The sequence below is a fragment of the Myotis yumanensis genome, unplaced genomic scaffold (genome assembly GCF_028538775.1).
Source record: "Myotis yumanensis isolate MYYU_CA2020_CCGP unplaced genomic scaffold, mMyoYum1.0.hap1 SCAF_10, whole genome shotgun sequence".
NCBI lineage: Eukaryota > Metazoa > Chordata > Mammalia > Chiroptera > Vespertilionidae > Myotis > Myotis yumanensis.
In genome coordinates this window covers 82058992-82077051 of record NW_027223761.1, presented here as the reverse complement: position 1 = coordinate 82077051, position 18060 = coordinate 82058992, and the positions used below count along the sequence as shown (strand labels likewise).

The 18060-nt window shown below is 65.8% G+C and overlaps 1 protein-coding gene across 6 annotated transcripts; it reads left to right on the top strand.

The window, feature by feature from the left end:
* The first annotated feature begins 4142 nt into the window (after positions 1–4142).
* On the top strand, positions 4143–14445 carry FXYD2 (FXYD domain containing ion transport regulator 2). 6 transcript variants are annotated; one of them, XM_070426137.1, is made up of 7 exons: positions 4143–4385; positions 4989–5072; positions 11993–12031; positions 12205–12279; positions 13804–13840; positions 13989–14019; positions 14299–14445. In XM_070426137.1, the coding sequence occupies exons 1-6, from the start codon at positions 4310–4312 to the stop codon at positions 14011–14013; spliced, it is 336 nt and encodes a 111-aa protein (XP_070282238.1). In that variant the 5' UTR covers positions 4143–4309; the 3' UTR covers positions 14014–14019; positions 14299–14445. The 6 variants fall into 6 exon arrangements, with proteins under 6 accessions (XP_070282238.1, XP_070282241.1, XP_070282242.1 ...); XM_070426140.1 differs by lacking the exon at positions 4989–5072 and having other exon boundaries at positions 4146–4385; XM_070426141.1 differs by lacking the exon at positions 4143–4385 and having other exon boundaries at positions 4878–5072.
* Positions 14446–18060: the final 3615 nt, after the last annotated feature.

Here is an 18060-nt window from a genome sequence, read left to right as displayed (position 1 = left end):
CTGTGCTCCCTGCCTCCTCCCTGACCCTCCTCCGTGCTCCCTGCCTGCTCCCTGCCACCTCCCTGACCCACCTCCGTGCTCCCTGCCTCCTCCCTGACCCTCCTCCGTGCTCCCTGCCTCCTCCCTGACCCTCCTCTGTGCTGCCTGCCTCCTCCCTGACCCTCCTCTGTGCTGCCTGCCTCCTCCCTGACCCTCCTCCGTGCTCCCTGCCTGCTCCCTGCCACCTCCCTGACCCACCTCCGTGCTCCCTGCCTCCTCCCTGACCCTCCTCTGTGCTCCCTGCCTCCTCCCTGACCCTCCTCCGTGCTCCCTGCCACCTCCCTGACCCTCCTCCGTGCTCCCTGCCACCTCCCTGACCCTCCTCTGTGCTGCCTGCCACCTCCCTGACCCTCCTCTGTGCTGCCTGCCTCCTCCCTGACCCTCCTCTGTGCTCCCTGCCACCTCCCTGACCCTCCTCTGTGCTCCCTGCCACCTCCCTGACCCTCCTCCGTGCTCCCTGCCTCCTCCCTGACCCACCTCCGTGCTCCCTGCCACCTCCCTGACCCTCCTCCGTGCTCCCTGCCACCTCCCTGACCCTCCTCTGTGCTGCCTGCACGGCCTCTAGGCACTTCTCCCTGCCGCCCACAGGGCTTTGGAAAGACAGGCGTGTAGTTGAGGTCAGGTTCACCATTGTGAACCCAGTGGTCGCTGGGGTCACGCTTACACTTTGTAAATAGGCTCACGCCCATCAGGGAGCACAGGATCGGGGTTCACAGGCCTGGCTGTGCACGGCCCGGGAGGTCCACAGAGGCCAGAGTCACAAAGACCCACGAAGAGGAGGCTCTCCTATACGAACAAGTGGAGGACAGCCAGGAGGGAGGCGCTGGCTTTCCCATAGCAACACTGACAGCAGAGCCTGCTCGTTCTCTCTGGCACACGCACGGAATGCTTCGCCCGCTCTGCCTGGCTCCACGCAGCCACCTGTCTCCTGGTGCCCAGCATGGTCTGTCTCCAAGGCTCTGCACAGCACATGCGTGGCCGGGATCCCTTCCCGGGGTTGGGGGGGGCGGGCGGGGGTGATGTCCAGACCCAGGGGAGAGACCACATCGGGGTGAGGCTGCTCTGGGGAGGGTTGTGTGGAAGTGAGTAGCCTGGAAACCACACGCAAAGGTCAGAGACTGGTCGTCAAAATAACAACCATGATGATAACAATCCTATATAATAAAGAGGTAATATGCAAATTGACCATCACATTCTCACACAAAGATGGCCGCCCCCATGTGGTCAAAGATGGCCTGCAGGGGAGGGCAGTTGGGGGGACCAGGCTGGCAGGGGAGGGCAGTTAGGCATCAATCAGGCCGGCGGGGGAGTGGTTAGGGGGTGATCCGGCTGGCAGGCAGAAGCCGTTAGGGGCAATCAGGTAGGCAGGCAGGCAAGTGGTTGGGAGCCAGCAGTCCTGGATTGTGAGAGGGATGTCCCACTGGGATCCAAATTGGCAGTTGGACATCCCTTGAGGGGTCCCAGATTGGAGAGGGTGCAGGCTGGGCTGAGGGACACGCCCCCCTCCCCCCACCCCCCGGCCCAGTGCAAGAATTTCATGCACTGGGCCTCTGGTCTATAATAATAATAAAAGCATAATATGCTGATTAGACAGGACAAAGCTGGGGCTGCCAGGGAAGCCCGGGTCCCGGGTGTGAGAGGGAAGCCGGTGTCGACAGTCAGGGGAAGGAAGGCCTGCTCTTGCACGTTTTCATGCATCGGCCTCTAGTAATGAATAAGAGCAGCGAGCATGTACGGGCACTGGCTGTGCTGATCTCTGGGCGGAGGACTCCAGAACTCAACCCCAGGTGATGCCATCTGCTTCCTAGATGAGACCCAGTCCGCACTCCTGGGGCCAAGCGAGGCCCAGCCCGGGCCAGGGCCACTGTGCTGCCGAGAAGGGTGCCAGCCCGCCAGGTGGGCATGAGAGGCGGCAGGACTTGGCTTGTGGGAAGGAGTCCGTCCCCACAGGCGTTATGACCCCAAACCGAGTGAGTCCCCCCCCCCCCCCCCCCCCCCGCCCCTCTGAGGTGTTTGAGCTGCAGGAACGTGAGCAGCTGGTGGGGTCCTCCAGGCAAAATGAACTCTGAGAACCTGCCCAGGTGACAAAGTGTCTACGCCCCAACTGGGAGAGGCCCCGGTGATGCCATAGCCTGGAGGTGCCATAGCTCTGGCAGTGCCATAGCCCGGAGGTGCCATAGCCCGGAGGGAGCACCGAGTCTCCTGGTGACAGTGACCTCGGGTCCTGCACCTTCCGCCTCAGCGACGCCCTGTGAGGTCCACTCCAAAGATCTGAAGTCTATCTGCGCGGAGGTGTTTGTGTTACTAACACCACATCAGACCAGGTCACGCTGCCTCCCCCCCCCCCCCCCCCCCCACCACCACTCTGGTTGTTTTCCAGTTGTGGGTTGGACCTGGCCAAGTTGTTCTTGACAGAGGCAGAGAGCAAGGGGCAGGGAGGGCGGGGTGGGAGGGATGCTGGTGAAGCACACCCCAAGGTCACGGGCTCCTCCCGCCCTCTGCGGGGAAGGCCTGCCCTCCCCAGGGTCACGCAGGCGGGGGGTGGGGGTGGCGAGTAGAGCTGCTGGGGGAGGGCTGTCCAGCTGGGTCTGGTTCACCCCACCTTGTCCCTGGCTGCTCGCCTCACCTGGGGAGGGAGGAAGGGAGGGAGGGAGGGTCAGGTGCTTTTGCTGGGCCAGGGGGGAGCTTTGGAAATACCTGTCTCCAGGCCACAAAGAGGAAGTGTGGTCACGGCAGCATTAGTGTGATTCATTGCTATCACGCTGACCCCCGGGGGCCGGCAGCTGTTCCAGACGAGCTGTTGGTTTGCGGAGCCAGCCCAGCCCTGCCTGGTTGCGTAACGGTGGGCCGCCTGCCGAGGTGGCGGTGGCAGCCTGGGTGGTGCTGCCATGGATGTTCTGAAGGTCTCAGCTGGCACGGGCTGTTGGGGGACGGGCCCCTCCAAGCCAGGATGGGGGCAGCTGGCGGGGGCAGGAGGCTAGGGCATCTCATTCTCTCAGGTCCCCTTCCCTCCGGCTGCGTGAGCTTGGGCAGAGCCCAACATCTCTGCCCGTTTCCTTCTTTGCGGAATGAAGCCCTTCCTGGCCAGAGGGTACGCTGGGCCGCCGAAGCCTCGGTCTCCCGAGCGGTACAATGGGTCCAGCAACACCCTTCCTGTGACCTCCCAAGGTCAAAGAGATCAGTGGACATAAAGGCACTTAGAAGACTCTACATGAAGATATGTTATTAACATGAACATTACCATCCATTTCCTTGTCTTCTTTCTTTCATAGCAGGTTCCCCTCTCTCTGCCTGAACAGGCTTCAAGTTTTGACTTGTCCGCATCCCCCTTCCGTCTTCTCGGTCACCCGGGTGTCCCCGAACCTGCGGGGCTGAGCTATCTTGGGGGTCGGGGGGAACTGATGCAGGGCCCAGGCTCTTAGGAACGATTGGGAACCTTGAGGTGGATGCTGGGCTGAGCTGTCTTGGGGGTCGGGGGAGCTGATGGGGACCCAGGCTCTTAGGAACGATTGGGAACTTGAGTGGATGCACCTGTCAGCGAGGAGAGTGGGCAGCAGACGAGGCCACATTGACCAGACACCGTGGTGAGTCCGCACAGAGGCCGGATCGGCCGGCTGCCTGTGGAATCAGCCACAGAGGCGGTTGCCGAGCCGGGGACAGCCTTCGACCCCCCCAGGTCCCGGAGGACAGGGCAGCGCTGGGGGTGGCGTGGCTCCTGCCGCCTTCCTGGAGGTGGCGGTGAGCCTGCAGCTGCCTGTCAGAGACGAGGAGGGACGCGGTCACGGGCTGGGAAGGAGGCAGAGGGGGAGAAACAGCCTCTGCTCGGTGAGGCCCGGGCGTGGGCTGGGACACGCCAGGAATGCACGTCTCTCCAGGGTTCGCTGCGGGAGGGGGTCAGGCAGGTCTCCAGGCCCCGGGCCCCGCTGCCCAGGGAGCGGAGAGGACACAGTCACCTTGGCTCCGAGTACATTGCCCTTGGCAGCTCCCAGGACCTCGGTGCCCCACGCTCGGCCATCTCGACGCCAGCACTTAGGGAACGGACCCTCCGGGGCCACCTCCTCCCAGGCCCGCCTTATAAGACCCCGGTGACCCTGGCTCTGTGGCCACAGCAGGAGGCAGGAGCCGGCACTCCCTGGGGTCAGGGCTGCTGGTAGCACAGATGGGGCCTGGGAGTCGCCACCTCCCCGCAGACGGCCACCGTGCCATGGAGACCTGAGCAGGGAGTTGGGCTTCCTAGGGGCCTCTGTCGGCTGTGAGCCACTGCAGGGCGATGGCTGGGTCTGGAGCCCGCCCACCCCCCGCCCCCCCTGTGCCGCTGGCGGAGCTGAGAAGCCCCAGCTGCGGAGGTTGGTGGGGAGGGCCGCTGCCTCGCTGCTTTGAGCTCCAGCAGACAGAGCTCAGCTGATGTTCTGGGTGGTCCCTGCCGGCCGAACCAGCAGGCACCCAGGCTGCTGCCTGAGAGGAGACGGAGGCCAGGACCAATGGAGGCCTGCTGGGAGGGACAGGACGGGGGACAGGACAGGGGACACTGTCCTGGGGGCACTGTCCCGAGGGTGTGGCCGTGTTGACAGGGAAGTGGGGCTGCCTCTCCTACTCCTCACAGACCCTCTGATCCCTGGTGGCGGTGGCTTCAGCTTGGAGCAATCGGAGGGAGGGGTGCCGGACAGTTACCGCCCTGTAGCCTTTCTGGGCGGCAGGGTAGGGCTCTGCCCACCCTGGGAAAGTGGGAGAACAGGGTGGGGCCAGGCCCAACAGGGAGCAGCCATGCTGTGTGGGGTCTGGGAGGAAAGGCGGGTCAGGGTGCCCGGTGGGGGGGGGGGGGGGGGCTGTGGAGACCACACTGAGGGGCAGGGAGGGCAGGTGCCCAGGGGTCTTGCTGGAATGGCCACGGGCAGGAGTGGACCCTCCAGGGAAGGGGCTGTGGCCAGTGTCCTTGCTCCCGGAAGCAGCTCAGGGGAGGACGATGGTGTTGGCTCACCAGGACCTTCTGGCCGTGCATCCACGTCCTCTCAATCCGACAGCGGGTCTGCGAGGTAGGTGCCGCGGCCTCACTCTGTAGACGGAGGAGACCAGGCCACAGCCATGGGAAAGGGGCGGTGCAGGCGTCCAGCGGGTGCCTGGCCTCGGCATATGGAGACCAGGAGGATGCTTCACCCCACCCACCCCCCTGCCCCCTCCCCTGCTGCTCTCGGGGGATCGTGGGCCTCGGGTTAAAGGAACCAGGGCTCCCTCTGAGAGAGGGCTTCCTGCCCCCAGTGCCAGCCAGGACCCAAGTGCCTCAGTCCGTGGGGTGTGGGAACCAGGCAGAGCCCGGGGAGGCTGGGAGTGAGTGAGGTGAGCCGGGGGGACCTCCTGGCCCCGGCTGGCCTCCTTAGAAAGGACAAGTGAGTTCTTTTATGGAAACCGTGCAGGGCCAGGGGAGCCCCGAGGGGCCCAGTGAGGAGGGCAGGGACGGCGGACCCCCCAGAAGGGCCAGGGGAGCCCGGAGGGGCCAGTGAGGAGGGCAGGGACGGCGGACCCCCCAGAAAGGCCAGGGGAGCCCCGAGGGGCCAGTGAGGAGGGCAGGGACGGCGGACCCCCCAGAAGGGCCAGGGGAGCCCGGAGGGGCCGGTGAGGAGGGCAGGGACAGCAGACCCCCCAGAAGGGCCAGGGGAGCCCGGAGGGGCCGGTGAGGAGGGCAGGGACGGCAGACCCCCCAGAAGGGCCGGGGGGAGCACTCTGTGGGAGCCATCAAACTGCGCTGCCTGTTACAGGGCCAGCGGTTCCTGCGAAGAGGCTGCAAGTCAGGGTGCACCTGGGCCCCCGGGAAAGTCACTTCACCTCTGGAACTTAGCCATTCATTTCACAAAAAGGGGGTCCACTGTGTGCCTGGCCCGTTCTGGGCGGGAGTTAAGGAATGACACAGGAAACAATCCCTGGGCTCCGGGAGCACACATTTCAGTCAAAAGAGACGGAAACGGAAGAAAAACAAGATACCTGATCAGATACAGTCAGTGCGACTGAGGGAAAGACACCTACAAGGTTGGAGCCTTGCACAGAAGTAAGAGCCGCAGACGGGCCAGTGGGGCCTGTGGAGGAAGCAGAGTTGGCCTGGAGCTCAGTAGAGGGCGTTCCCAGGGTGGGGAGGCCAGTGCAAAGGCCTGAGCACAGTGGCCGGGGCAGAGGGCCCAGGAGGGCAGCCTGGCCGGGCGCACAGAGGGCCCAGGAGGGCAGCCTGGCCGGGCACACAGAGGGCCCCCGGGGAACACCCTGTCCGGGCGCACAGAGGGCCCCCGGGGAACACCCTGTCCGGGCGCACAGAGGGCCCAGGAGGGCAGCCTGGCCGGGCACACAGAGGGCCCCCGGGGAGCAGCCTGTCCGGGCGCACAGAGGGCCCCCGGGGAACACCCTGTCCGGGCGCACAGAGGGCCCAGGAGGGCAGCCTGGCCAGGCACACAGAGGGCCCCCGGGGAGCAGCCTGTCCGGGCGCACAGAGGGCCCAGGAGGGCAGCCTGGCCGGGCGCACAGAGGGCCCCCGGGGAGCAGCCTGTCCGGGCGCACAGAGGGCCCAGCAGGGCAGCCTGGCCGGGCGCACAGAGGGCCCCCGGGGAGCAGCCTGTCCGGGCGCACAGAGGGCCCAGCAGGGCAGCCTGGCCGGGCGCACAGAGGGCCCCCGGGGAGCAGCCTGTCCGGGCGCACAGAGGGCCCAGGAGGGCAGCCTGGCCGGGCGCACAGAGGGCCCCCGGGGAGCAGCCTGGCCGGGCGCACAGAGGGCCAGGAAGCAGGTGCGGTCGGAGATGCCACAGGACCACAGGGAGGTTTTTTGAGACACAGGAAGGGGCTTTGGCCTAACCTCAGTCCTTGGAGGGTCTGAGTAGAGAGAGCCCTTCGTGGTACAGTGAGGGGCGAGGGCCTTGCAGCTCCTCCCAGGCGGTCGGCCTATGGCCCAAGGTCTCCCTGTAAGATGGGGCTGCTTCCTTCTGGCGGGGGGTCCGCAGGGAGCATGGGGGGGGGGTGGGCAGGGGGGCTGGCTAAATGCCCACTTCTCCGGACATCGATGTGTTGCACAGGTAACCTCTGAAGTACCATCTAACCCCAAGGGTCAGGAACCCTCGAAGTGCCCAGCGTGGGAACTTCCCACTTGGCAGCTTCGGGCTGCTGGGTACTCAGAGTTCCTCCTGGGAATGTGGCACAGGCCTGGTCACATCAGTGGCCCTGGCCCTGCCCCCACGCCTGCCCCTCTGGCGCGCAGCCTCCACACCTGCCCTGCGTCTGGAACCCGCCTGCCAGCCATGCCCCCCACCAGCCGCAGTCCTGGAGGCCTCACGGGGCTGCTAGTGTCTCCAGGCAGCTTTGGGGTGCAGGCCTGACATCACACCTGCTGAGGTCCCTGAGGACCCGGTGGGGGGAAGCTGAGGGGGCAGGACCTGTGGGACAGCAGCACAGCAGCCCCTCCTCTCTGCCCTCCTGCGGGAATGACCTCAGCGGCTGCTGGGGCTCCCCAAGAGCACCCATTGCCCCCAGGGCGGCCCCCAGGCTGCTGTCCCATATCGGGGACTCCTGGCTACAGATGGGGCCTTGGGACAGGGCTGTCAGGGTGAAGGCCGACCGGGCTGGAGGAATGAGGTAAGGCTTAGGGCCCCCCAAATGCCCCGAGTGCCCCCCTTGGCCACCAGCAGCCCCGGCCTCAGCCGGCACCCTCCTGGGTCTCTGTGACCTTGGCGGGCACCTGGCAGCCTGGAGGGTCTGGATGCGGCCCTGGGCCCTGGGCCGAGGGCTGTGCAGGCTGCCGTGTGCCTTGCAGTGGCTCCCAGCTTCCCCCCTCCTTGCCCCCTCACGTGGCTCCTGGGCCTCCCGCGCCGCCCCTGCCCCCGAGGCTGGCACAGGTGAGGCTGCCTGCCAGCCCCTCCTCCCTGGCTCGTCTCTTCCTCCCCGCGGGGTGGCTGCGGTGTGGAGGGAGGGACGCCCAGGCCCTCAGCCACAGGCACTCCCGGCCCTTCCTCAGGGACACAGCAGCTCCGCCATGGGCAGGTGGTTCCTGGGTGAGTCCCCTAAGCCCCGTCCCTCCCTCTCTCAGACTCCGACCCAGGTGTGCGCCCCCGGCCCCGAGGGGCAGAGGCAGGAGCAGGGAGGCCCTCTCGGTGCCGTGCTGAGGCCTGGGCTCACTGCCGCCCACGCTCTGAGCTGAAGCGCTGACAAGACGGCCGCCCAAAGCCTCCTTTTCTGTGTGTCTGTCCATCCCTCTGTCTGTCTGTCTGCAGGAACTCGGAGGCCAGGCTGCTGGGTTCAGATTTTGGTTTTTCCACTTCCCAGCTGCCTGCTGGGAAGTTACTTAAACTCTGTGCTTCCATTTCTTCATCATACCCCGGCCGAGCACCTGCCTCACTCGCAGCGCCATGAGGGTTACACGAAGGTTTTGTAAAGCTTACACAGGGCCTTGCGCACAGAGTTCAAAAATGCAACATCAGCGTGCTCTCCCATTCCTCTCTCGTCTATGATCACCTGCCTGTCTATCTGTCTATCTATCATCTATCTATCTACCTACCTATCTACTGTCTATCAATCATCTATCTATCATTTATCACCTATTTGTCTATCTATCTATCTATCTATCCATCCATCCATTTAGCCATCTTTCCACCTATGCTTGTATCTGCTATTATTCCAGAAAGACTCAGGATGGCTTACAACTTAGACAGATGCCAAGATGCCGAGAGAGAGTGCACGGAGGACAGGGTGCCCTGGGGGAGAGTGCAGGCGCTGCGGGCACAGCCTTGGAGCCTGGGTGTCCAGCCCTGGTGTGGCCACTGCTGGGGTTTTCAGACAAGCCCCTCGGCCTCCTGCGCCATCGTCCCGGCACGCCCAGTGGCATCCTGGCCATCCGGGCACCTCCAGAGTCCTTTGGGGAGCACAGATTCAGCCTGTTGTTGACTGTGGAAGGAGCACATCTGGCCTCAGGGGCGGGGGGGGGGGGCATGCGAGTGTGACGGGGCCAGCCCACAGCCCCGAACGCCGAGGGCAGCTGAGCGGGGCCTGGCTCCTGGCAGCAGGGCGGCGGCACCCCCGCGTCCCAGCTCCTTCTCATTGGAGGGTGGTTTCTGTGTCCAACAGCTGACGTTCAGCACAAAGTTACAGGTGCAGTGACTCCTCCGTCAACGCAGCCAGTGACCATGGCGACGCGTACCAGCCCCAGCCCTGTGCCCTGTGCGGGCAGCACCCCACCTCGCAGCAGGGGCCTGCGGCACAGGGAGCTCAGGCACGTGGCAGAGGACGTGGACTGCACCCGCGACCCCACCGCTGCCCACGGGGTCCCTCTGCCACGACGAGCCAGCCCTGCACATGGGCCCCCGGCCTCGGGTGCTATTGAGCATCAGCCTTTTTGTGGAGGTCAATTCAATGGACTAGAACTCACCCGGCCAGGAAGCTGAGCACCTATGGGGCCCGGCACCAGGGCCCCCGACGTAAAGGAGGCCACAGCGGAGGGGGAGGGGTATCAGAGGCCTGGGAAAGCACCTGACCTACAGCCCAACGCCTGGCTGTCCTCTCCCCTCCCCCTCACGGCTGTGTGACCTTGGGACAGAGCCCGACCTCTCTGGGCCACAGATGACTCACCTGAGAAATGGGGAGATAAGACAGTGCCGGTCAGGAGCCTGTGTTGTGAATCGTAAAAGCAGGGCCTTCTCCCTGTGGGAGCTCGGCCCCCTCTTGTGGGGCCTCCCGTGCAACCTTGGAACCTGGATGCCAACCGCCCCTAGTGGCTGGAGAGGGAAGTGCAGCGGCAGGGGGAGGCTGGGCCAGGATGGCTGAGCTCCCTGAGGAGGTGTGAGCGCTGGGTGCAGCTGGTGGGGGGTGGGGGGGGGGATGAGAGAGGAAGGCAGCGGAGCCTGGGGGCCTGGGGGTGTGCCCTGCCTGGAGGGCGCCGCCGGGGACCTGGTGAAACTCCGCTGAGACAGGGGCCTCGTGCTGCTAGGTTCAGGGGCAGCTGCGATGGTGGTCGTGGGGGGGGGGGGGGGGGGGGGGCATCTCGGGCCCTGCCCTGCACCCGGGGACAGCACACAGGGAGCAGTTGGACATTCCTGTTTCCCATGCGGCAGCCCCAGCAGGCCCGGCCCACCCTCCTGCCCTGCGCTCTGGAAATTTCCTGGGGGAGGGTCTGGAACCCCAGCCAGCTCCTGCCCCGCCTGCCGGGCACCTCCTCACGCCCAGCGGAGCCCCCCGTCCACACCAGGCTCTCTGGGTCCCGGGTAAACATTAGCTGGCACTGTTAATGTTTAATGCCCCCGCCTCATCCCGGCCACCCCGCGGCCGCGGGGCAATCTCCGGGCAGAGGCGGCGGCGGAGGCAGCGGGATCCAGTCCAGTCTACGGCGATGGCAGGGGTGCCCACGGCCGAGGGTGAGTGTGCGGACCAGGTGCGTGGGGACAGCAGGCGGCCTCGCTGGGACCGTCCGGAGGGGGAGCCGGATCCCGCGTCCTCCCTGACTTCTGCCCCCCCAGCACAGTGCCGCCCTCCCCGGCCAGCCTCCTGCGAAGGAAATTTGCTTGTCAAGGGGTCCTGTCTTCACCGCAGCTTCAATGCAGAGCCTCGGGCCCCGGGGGTGCCAGCGTGGCCTGGGCACGGGCGCCTGTCCGGGTTGGTTGTTTCCTGGCTGCCTGGGCTCAGACAGAGCAGGGGCAGGCGGCAGGCGGGGTCGGGGGGTGGGGGGCAGCAGCCTCTCTGGGCTTTGGAGAGGCCAGAGGGCTCCCGTCATGGAGGGGCCTTTGCTGACTGTGGGGCTCATCGACCCTCAGGAGGAGGCGGGCCCCTGTGTGGTGAGGGGCCCCGTGTAGTCAGGCCTCTGACACTAACTCCCTTGTGACCTTGTCGAGACCTGGAATCAGACAACCTCCAGGCCTCCGTGCGGGGACGGCCCTGGGCCCGTCACCTCCCTGGGCCTCTGGCGGGCAGGCCGGCCACCCCCCCAGCTGCTCGCTCCCCAGGGAGCTTGTGTCGGGACAGCTGGGTCCCCAGCCCTGCGGCCTCCAGGGCGCAGCTCAGCACAGCCGGGAGGTGCCAACGAGCTCACTCCTTCCACCTTGGGCACTGCTTCCCTCGTGCCAGGCGGGGCTCGAAGAGGCAGGAGAGGGGCTCCGTGTGGTGGGAGCTCTGGCTGCCCTCCAGGTCCCCAGGATGAGTGCTCCCAGGCCAGGGCCGAGGGCGGGGCTGCCTGCCGGCTATGGGCGCTTCTGTGCCAGGGCGTGTGCCAGGGCGAATGCCAGGGCGAGGCAGCAGGAGGGGGGCTGCCCGGCTGCGTGGCCTCCAGGTCTCCTTCCTTCCGACTATCTGAGAGGCAGCACAGCAAGAGGCCAAAGTCCCTCCATTCTCACAAGCTACTTTCTGGCGGCGTAAGGGGTGGGACCCACGGCCTCCCTGAGCGGCCCCCTCCCCGCGGCTGCTGGACCATCAGGGCCCGCAGGCTCCTGAGGACGGTGGGCCTGGCGCACGGAGGGCGGGAGGGCGCCGTATAGCAATGTCTCTTCAACCAGCCTGCTTCCCCGGGCGGAGAGCAGCTCGGAGAGAAGCATCTAGAAACCTGGTCGGGACCAGTCCTGCCTCCGACCTTCTGGATTTTAGATGAGTCTCCCAACTGGGCTTCAGCGCCCTCCTCCTCTGTCCGTCCGTCTGTCCGTCTGCCTCGCAGACTTCGAGAAGCCCCTGGCGGGGATGAGTCTCACTGGGGGCCACGGGGAGTCGATGGGGGGTGTGTTCACGGCCTCTTCCTGCTTTCTGTGCTCAAGGAGGGGAGCGCCCTCCCCGAGAGGCCCCGCCCCCAGACAGAGGGGTTCCCGCACCTCCAGCCTCCTCTCCCAGGGACTCCCCTCACCAGCCCACTCTTGCCCACTGTGCTCTGGGGGTGCAGGGACAGGAGACAGAGCTCCGCGTGTCCGTGGCTGGGACACCCCACGTCATGACCTGCCCTCCCCTGTCTCCCCAGGTGGCAGCCCCGGGGGGGACGTGGACCCGTTCCACTACGGTAAGCCTGGCGCCCCTGCGGGCCCTGAACCTGCCTCCTGCTCCCCCACTGGGCCCCCAGCCCCCCAGCCCCGGGCTCTGACCCCACCTTCCCCAGGCACCAGGGGGGGCTGCTGCCAGCCTGGGCTGTGGGAAGGATGCCCGTAACCCACCCACCCTGCCTCTCCGCTCCAGACTATGAGGCCGTGCGCAAAGGGGGCCTGATCTTCGCCGGCCTGGCCTTCGTGGTGGGGCTCATCATCATCCTCAGTAAGTGGGGCTGCTTCGTGTAGGGGGTGCGGGGCCAGTCCTTCCTGAGCCCCTGCCTCCCGTGGGCCTCTCTCCCCTGTGCAGGCCCTGGGAGGGGTGAGTCCCCTTCCCCCCCTTCCCTCCCTCTCCGCTCCCTTCCTCTCTCCTCCCCGCCCCGGGCTGGATGTGGGGACCCAGCCACGCCCTGATGGAGGGAGGCATCTTGTGGTGTCTCCCTGCTTGGTTCGTGGACCACACAGGAGGTTCCATCTTTCTAAAGTGCACCCTAACCCAGCTGGTGTGGCTCAGTGGTCGAGCGTCGTCCTATGAACCCGGAGGTCACGGTTCGATTCCCGGTCAGGGCACATGCCCAGGTCGCTAGCTCCATCCCCAGTGTGGGGTGTGCAGGAGGCAGCCGATCAATGGTTCTCTCTCATCATTGATGTTTCTCTCTCCCCCCTCCCTTCCTCTCTGAAATAAAAATATATAGAAAAAGAAAAAATAAAATAAAGTGCACCCTCTAGGGGACCCAGGAGCTGCCAGGATGGGGACTGGCTCCCTCTGACGATGGGAAGGTCCCCCGTAAGTGGAGGGGGGCAGGGCAGTGCTCTCTACTAGCCTCTACCGGACACCCACACCCTCCGACCCTGCATGTTCTTGGCCTGAGCTGCCTCCAGCCCATTTATTCTTCTCGGCATCACTCCACGCCTGTCCCCATTCTCCAGATGAGAAATGAGGCTCACCCTGCGAGGTCAGCGACTTGTCCATGGCTCCCCGCTGCTCAGAGCAGAGCTGGTTCAGCTGCACCCGGGGGTGCCTACCCTGCCCCTACTCCCACCTGCTGCTGGGAAGTGTGGGAAGCTGGGACCTGAGGTCAGAGGCCCCGCTCCCGTTCACATGGAACCCCAGGTCCCTGGCCAGAGTGCTCCGCTGTGGAGTAGGGGTGATCCCACTCACCCCTAAGGTGGAAGCTGGCACCCAGATGTGCAGCCCAGACAGCACACAGAGGGGCCGACATGGGCACACGGCTCCAGGGACGGCAGGGACAGGGACAAGAGGATGTTGATTTGTTTTGATGCAACCAGAAGAAAAACACACGGAAATGCGATGAGTGGACAGGAGACACAGACGGGGTCCGGGACCTAGCAGCGCTCTCCACCTCGGGGCTCTGTCTGCAGACGCTGCGCCCGGCTCCCGGCTCCCGGCCCCTGGAGGAGGCACAGGGCGGTGCTGAGCTCGCAGCGCGGAGGCAGCACCGTGGACTCGCCGCTGTCGTCGGTCTCCAAGGCCCACTGAGCAGCTACTCTGTGCCCAGCACAGAGCTGAGGGCATGGCCAGGGCCCAGGCTTGGGCCCGCTCCCAGCTGCCCAGGGTCCACCTTGGACCCACTGAGTCGGTGCTCGCTGACCGACAGGCTGCCCTGGGCCTGGCCTGGCCCTCTGTGCGGCCGGCAGGGAGGAGGGAAGGGCCAGAGCTGAGTCTCCGGGGAAGGAGGCCTCCTTGGAAGCGAGGGGCCCATGAAAACCCACCTCTTTTCTCTTCAAGGCAAAAGACTCCGCTGCGGGGGCAGAAAGAAGCATCGGTGAGTGCCCGCAGGGCGGCGAGGCGGGTGGGACGAGGAGGGGCCGCCGAGGAAGTTGGTCTCTGAGGCCTGTTGGGAAGGGTCCCCACCCTCAGGGTTCCCATCTTCCCTACTGGCTCTCACCGGCCTCCTCTCCTCCCCACCCCAGGCCCGGCGCAGACGAGGAGCTGTGATGGCAGGTGCGCAGGAGGGGCTGGGAGGCGATGGAGAAAGAGAGGGAGTTTGGGGCTGGGCGGGGAGAGCTGTAGGGCGTCCATTCACCCACCAGGCAGCCTGTCACCCCTCATGCGTTTCAAATGATGGCCAAATGCCTGGCATGGAGTGTGCAGCCAAGGCGGCGGGGTGGGGGGGGGGGGGGGGGGAGGGCAGAGGTGCCCTGGAGAAAGGTCAGAGAAATAAGGAAACGGGAAAATCCGGGCCTGGCCCGTCACGGCCCACACCCTGCCTTTGTCTTCCAGAACCTGCCAGGCCGCCGTCACCGCAGGCCTCTGTCCCAGGTGCGGCCAGGCCCTCGGGCTGAAGGGAGCACCAGGCTTCGTGGAAACCCTGGACGGCCCCCCCCACCCCCAGTGCCGCCTCTTCCTAATAATAAAGCTGAGCTCAGACATGGCTTCTTCCGCTGCCTCGCTCCCCGCTCTCCCTTAGCTGCCCTGACTCATGCCTCCAGGTTGGGGTGCCACACAGCCCGGTCTCCGGCTTTCCGTTCACGGCTCAGGCGCCGGTGCCCGTAGAGCCAGCGGGCCGCTCCTCGCCCTGATCACCAGGCGCCGGACGGACTCAACCCGTCTTCCAAATGCCGGGCCGAGAGGAACCAGGAGTCCAAAGGCCACGGGCTCAGAGCTGTGGGGTAGCTGGCCAGGCCCTGGGTGCCACTTGGCGCCACCCGCTGCAGGCTGCCGTGGACCGGCCTGGGCTGCCCAACGTGCAGCCGGTGGTGGCCACACTGTGCGCCATCTCCCCACTGCACCCACATGCCAGGCCGGTGAGCTGCGGCCCAGCCCGTGCTCTGCCCCCCGGCCTCCTGACCCTGGTGCTGAGCCCAGGCCATGCTTTTTCTGCTCTGGGTGCGGGGACTCATCGAGGCCTCCTCCCCCCGTGTATTTGGGTGCTGGTTTGGTTGATCCCAGGACAAGGGGCTGGGGAGTGAGCAGTGAGGGGGCCTCGTTACCACTTCCTGCAGCCCCTGTCCATCCCGGCGGCCCCGGCCAAGACAGCTTCGGCCCAAGGTGGTGTCAGGCCGGCCCTCCCACCACACCCACTTCCTAAGGCCTGTGGGCCCTGCAGTGCCACAGGCTCCCCGTGGGCGGCGTCTGCCCTCTCCCTGCCTTCCCCACAGAGGCCTTCAGGGGGCTGGAGGGATGGGGGTCCTGGCACCTGAAACCATGTCCGTTTTCCTCCTTTGGGTCTGCAGGCCTCCGAGGCAGGGGAGGGGAGGACTGGCTGGGAATCCACATCAGTAGCAAGTGTGCCGAGTTTAAAGTGACCAGGGTGGCCCGGCCGGCGTGGCTCAGTGGTTGAGCGTTGACCTATGAACCAGGAGGTCACGGTTCAATTCCAGGTCAGCGTACATGTCCAGGTTGCGGGCTCGATCCCTAGTGTGGGGCGTGCAGGAGGCAGTGATCAATGATTCTCTATCATCACTGATGTTTCTATCTCTGTCTCCCTCTCCCCTCCTCTCTGAGATCAATAAAAATATATTAAACATAAAATAAAATGACCAGGGTGGTTTGGGGAGCAGAGGCAGGGTGAGCCACCACTCCGCGTGAGAATGGACCCGCTGCCTCAGGTCCGAGACCACAGCCCACACAGAACTGCAGGCCTGAACACAGACTGTCCTGCAGAGAGCAGAGCCTCGTCCTTCAGAACGTGCCCTGCGTGGGGCTCACTGTGACAAGTCAGATGTGACGGGCCAAGCCCTGCACAGAGCTCAGTATTCTTTCTCCATCCACCAAGGAGGGCACACACGTGGGCTGCCCACAGCAGTGGGGACGGGGACAGGAAGGGGGCGGGTCCCCTGCGGGCTTCCGGGCGGGGGGGGGGGGGGGGGGGCCCACAGCTTCTTGGATGAGCAGCAGCACCCACAGGAAGAGGCCCGTGGCCGCTGGGGGAGCGCAGCAGCGGGAGGGGAGTGTTTGCACACAGGCCCCGCATCTGCGGGCGGCGCTGGAGGGAGACGGCCCCTCTCTGCCGCTGCTGCAAACCCTCCATCCCAGGGACCCGAGGCCTCATGGGGACCAGAGCGCCTGCCGGAGGACCTGGGTGCTGTTCAAACCACCAGGCACCCAGCACAGCACCCTCCAGGCCTGCGGACTGTCCGCCTGGCCCGGCTCCCTCAGGCTGGCACCCACAAGCTGCAGGTGGCTCTGGAGACCCAGTGGATCCTGCCGACCTGGCCCCGCTCTCCGCCTGGCCCGGCACATCCCTCCCCCTTCCTTCCCATGAAGGTCTCCTGGGCGGGAGCTACTAGGCTCTCGTTTCCCTGGGGACCTTCCACAATCCATGCAAATGGAATCACCGCGCAGCCCAGCCTGAGAAGCGATTGGATGCATTTCTCTTCATCACAACAGCGACAGAAACAGCCGGGCTGAGGGCCTGCAGTTCCCATCATGACCACCAGAGGGAGCGCGTGTCCTACTGGAACTCTTCAAACCTGGGTTTTCCACCGTCTTGCTTAGGGCTGGGGGGCGGGGGGGGGGGGATCCTTTGCGGCGACGAGGGGCCCCCAGAATGGTCTGCCAGGAGGTCAGGTTCCCGAAAGAGCCCTGAACTCGCTTCCTTCCCTTGCACCCCTCAGGGGCACCGCGCCCTCCTGTGGGGTGGTCCTCGGCGAGGTCCTGAGCCCTGGCTTGTTCTGGGAAGTGGGGAGCACAGAGGTCTGCACCTTCCTCAGGGCTGGGGACCCGCAGCCTCCAACCCGCAGTCTGAGTTCCCCGGCATCATGGGCAGGACCTGGGGGCGCACACATCAGGCCGGGGCGTTGTGTGGTGCAGGGGGAGGGGTTGGGGCCGGAACCAGGCTTCTGGACGCAGCTGCAGAGTCTGACTCAATGGATGGGGCCTGGGAGGTTTGGAAACCTCCCAGGTGAACTTACTGGAAGGTCACTGGCCTGGTGGGTGGGCAGGCCCGAGGGCGGGGCCTGAGGGGAGTGGTGGCCAGACCAAGGAGTGGGGGCTGGGAGGTCCAGGAGAGCTCAGCTGGACCTGCTCCGTAGGGGAGGGGCAGGCAGCCCCCGCCCCAGCAGCTCCTCCCCACTGCTCTCTCTCTCACCTCCAGGGAGTGTTTTCTGGCCCCCGAGGCCTGGGCTGCCTTGGACACAGGGCCTGGGGCCTGGGCCCTCCTGAGCCTGCCCCGACCCGGCCTCTCCTCACTGCACCTGTGGAGGAGCAGGTACAGGCCCAGGGCAGGCAGGAGCGGGCACTGTGAGCCCATCAGCCCACACCCCTGTCTACTGCCCAGTCTCACCCCCTCTGCACCCCTTCATGAAAGGGGCGCTCACACATGTGGGGTGGGGAGGGCAGAGAAGGAGCCTGGGGAGGGGGGAAGGGGGCTGGAGGTTCCTTCTCTGGGCCTGACTGGCACCCCGGCTGGTGGCCTGGGGCGGGTGCGGGCGGCCTTTCACCGGGTACTGGGTTCCCCTCGGGAGAACCAGAGGCGTGGACTGGAATAGATGACCTCTGACCCCACAGGCGTTGACATCTTTTCCACAGGGAGGGCGCCCTGGCACAAGCCTCTGGTTTTTCTACACTTCGGGACTTGGGGGGACCCTGCGAGCAATCTCAACCCCCAGCTGAGCGAGCAGGAGGCCCCCAAACGCACCCGGGGCATCTCCCCTGGCCCTACCGCTGCCAAGGAGTGGGCTCCCTGGGCAGACGGTGGAGGGTAGAGGGGGGCTGTGCTGAAGGGGGGCCCAGGGCAGGAGGTGCTGAGTCTCCCCTCAGCCGTGTCCTGCCCCTCTTCACTCCTGGGCCCCGGGGGGTGGCGGCTGCTGGAGAGATGGACCGTCTCCCTGTTGACCTTAGGCCCAGGCAGCGGGGCCGAGTGCGATTCAGCCAGACCCAGTCCTTGCCTGGCCGGGGGACGAGGCAAAGGCCACAGCCACCAGCCTGTCCTGCCGTCGTGGGGAGCCCCTGGCTGGGCCTCGATGCAGGGCCCTGGCAGCCCCCTCTCAGGGGCCTTGGGAAGGCAGGGCTGAGCCACCGGGCTGGGAGAGCCACACTCAG

Coding starts and splice junctions, on each gene's coding strand:
- FXYD2 (XM_070426137.1), top strand. CDS start 4,310: ATGGCTGGGTCTGGAGCCCGCCCACCCCCCGCCCCCCCTGTGCCGCTG. Junction 5,073..11,992: donor TCCGACAGCGGGTCTGCGAG/GTAGGTGCCGCG, acceptor CTGTCTCCCCAG/GTGGCAGCCCCGGGGGGGAC. Junction 12,032..12,204: donor CGTGGACCCGTTCCACTACG/GTAAGCCTGGCG, acceptor TCTCCGCTCCAG/ACTATGAGGCCGTGCGCAAA.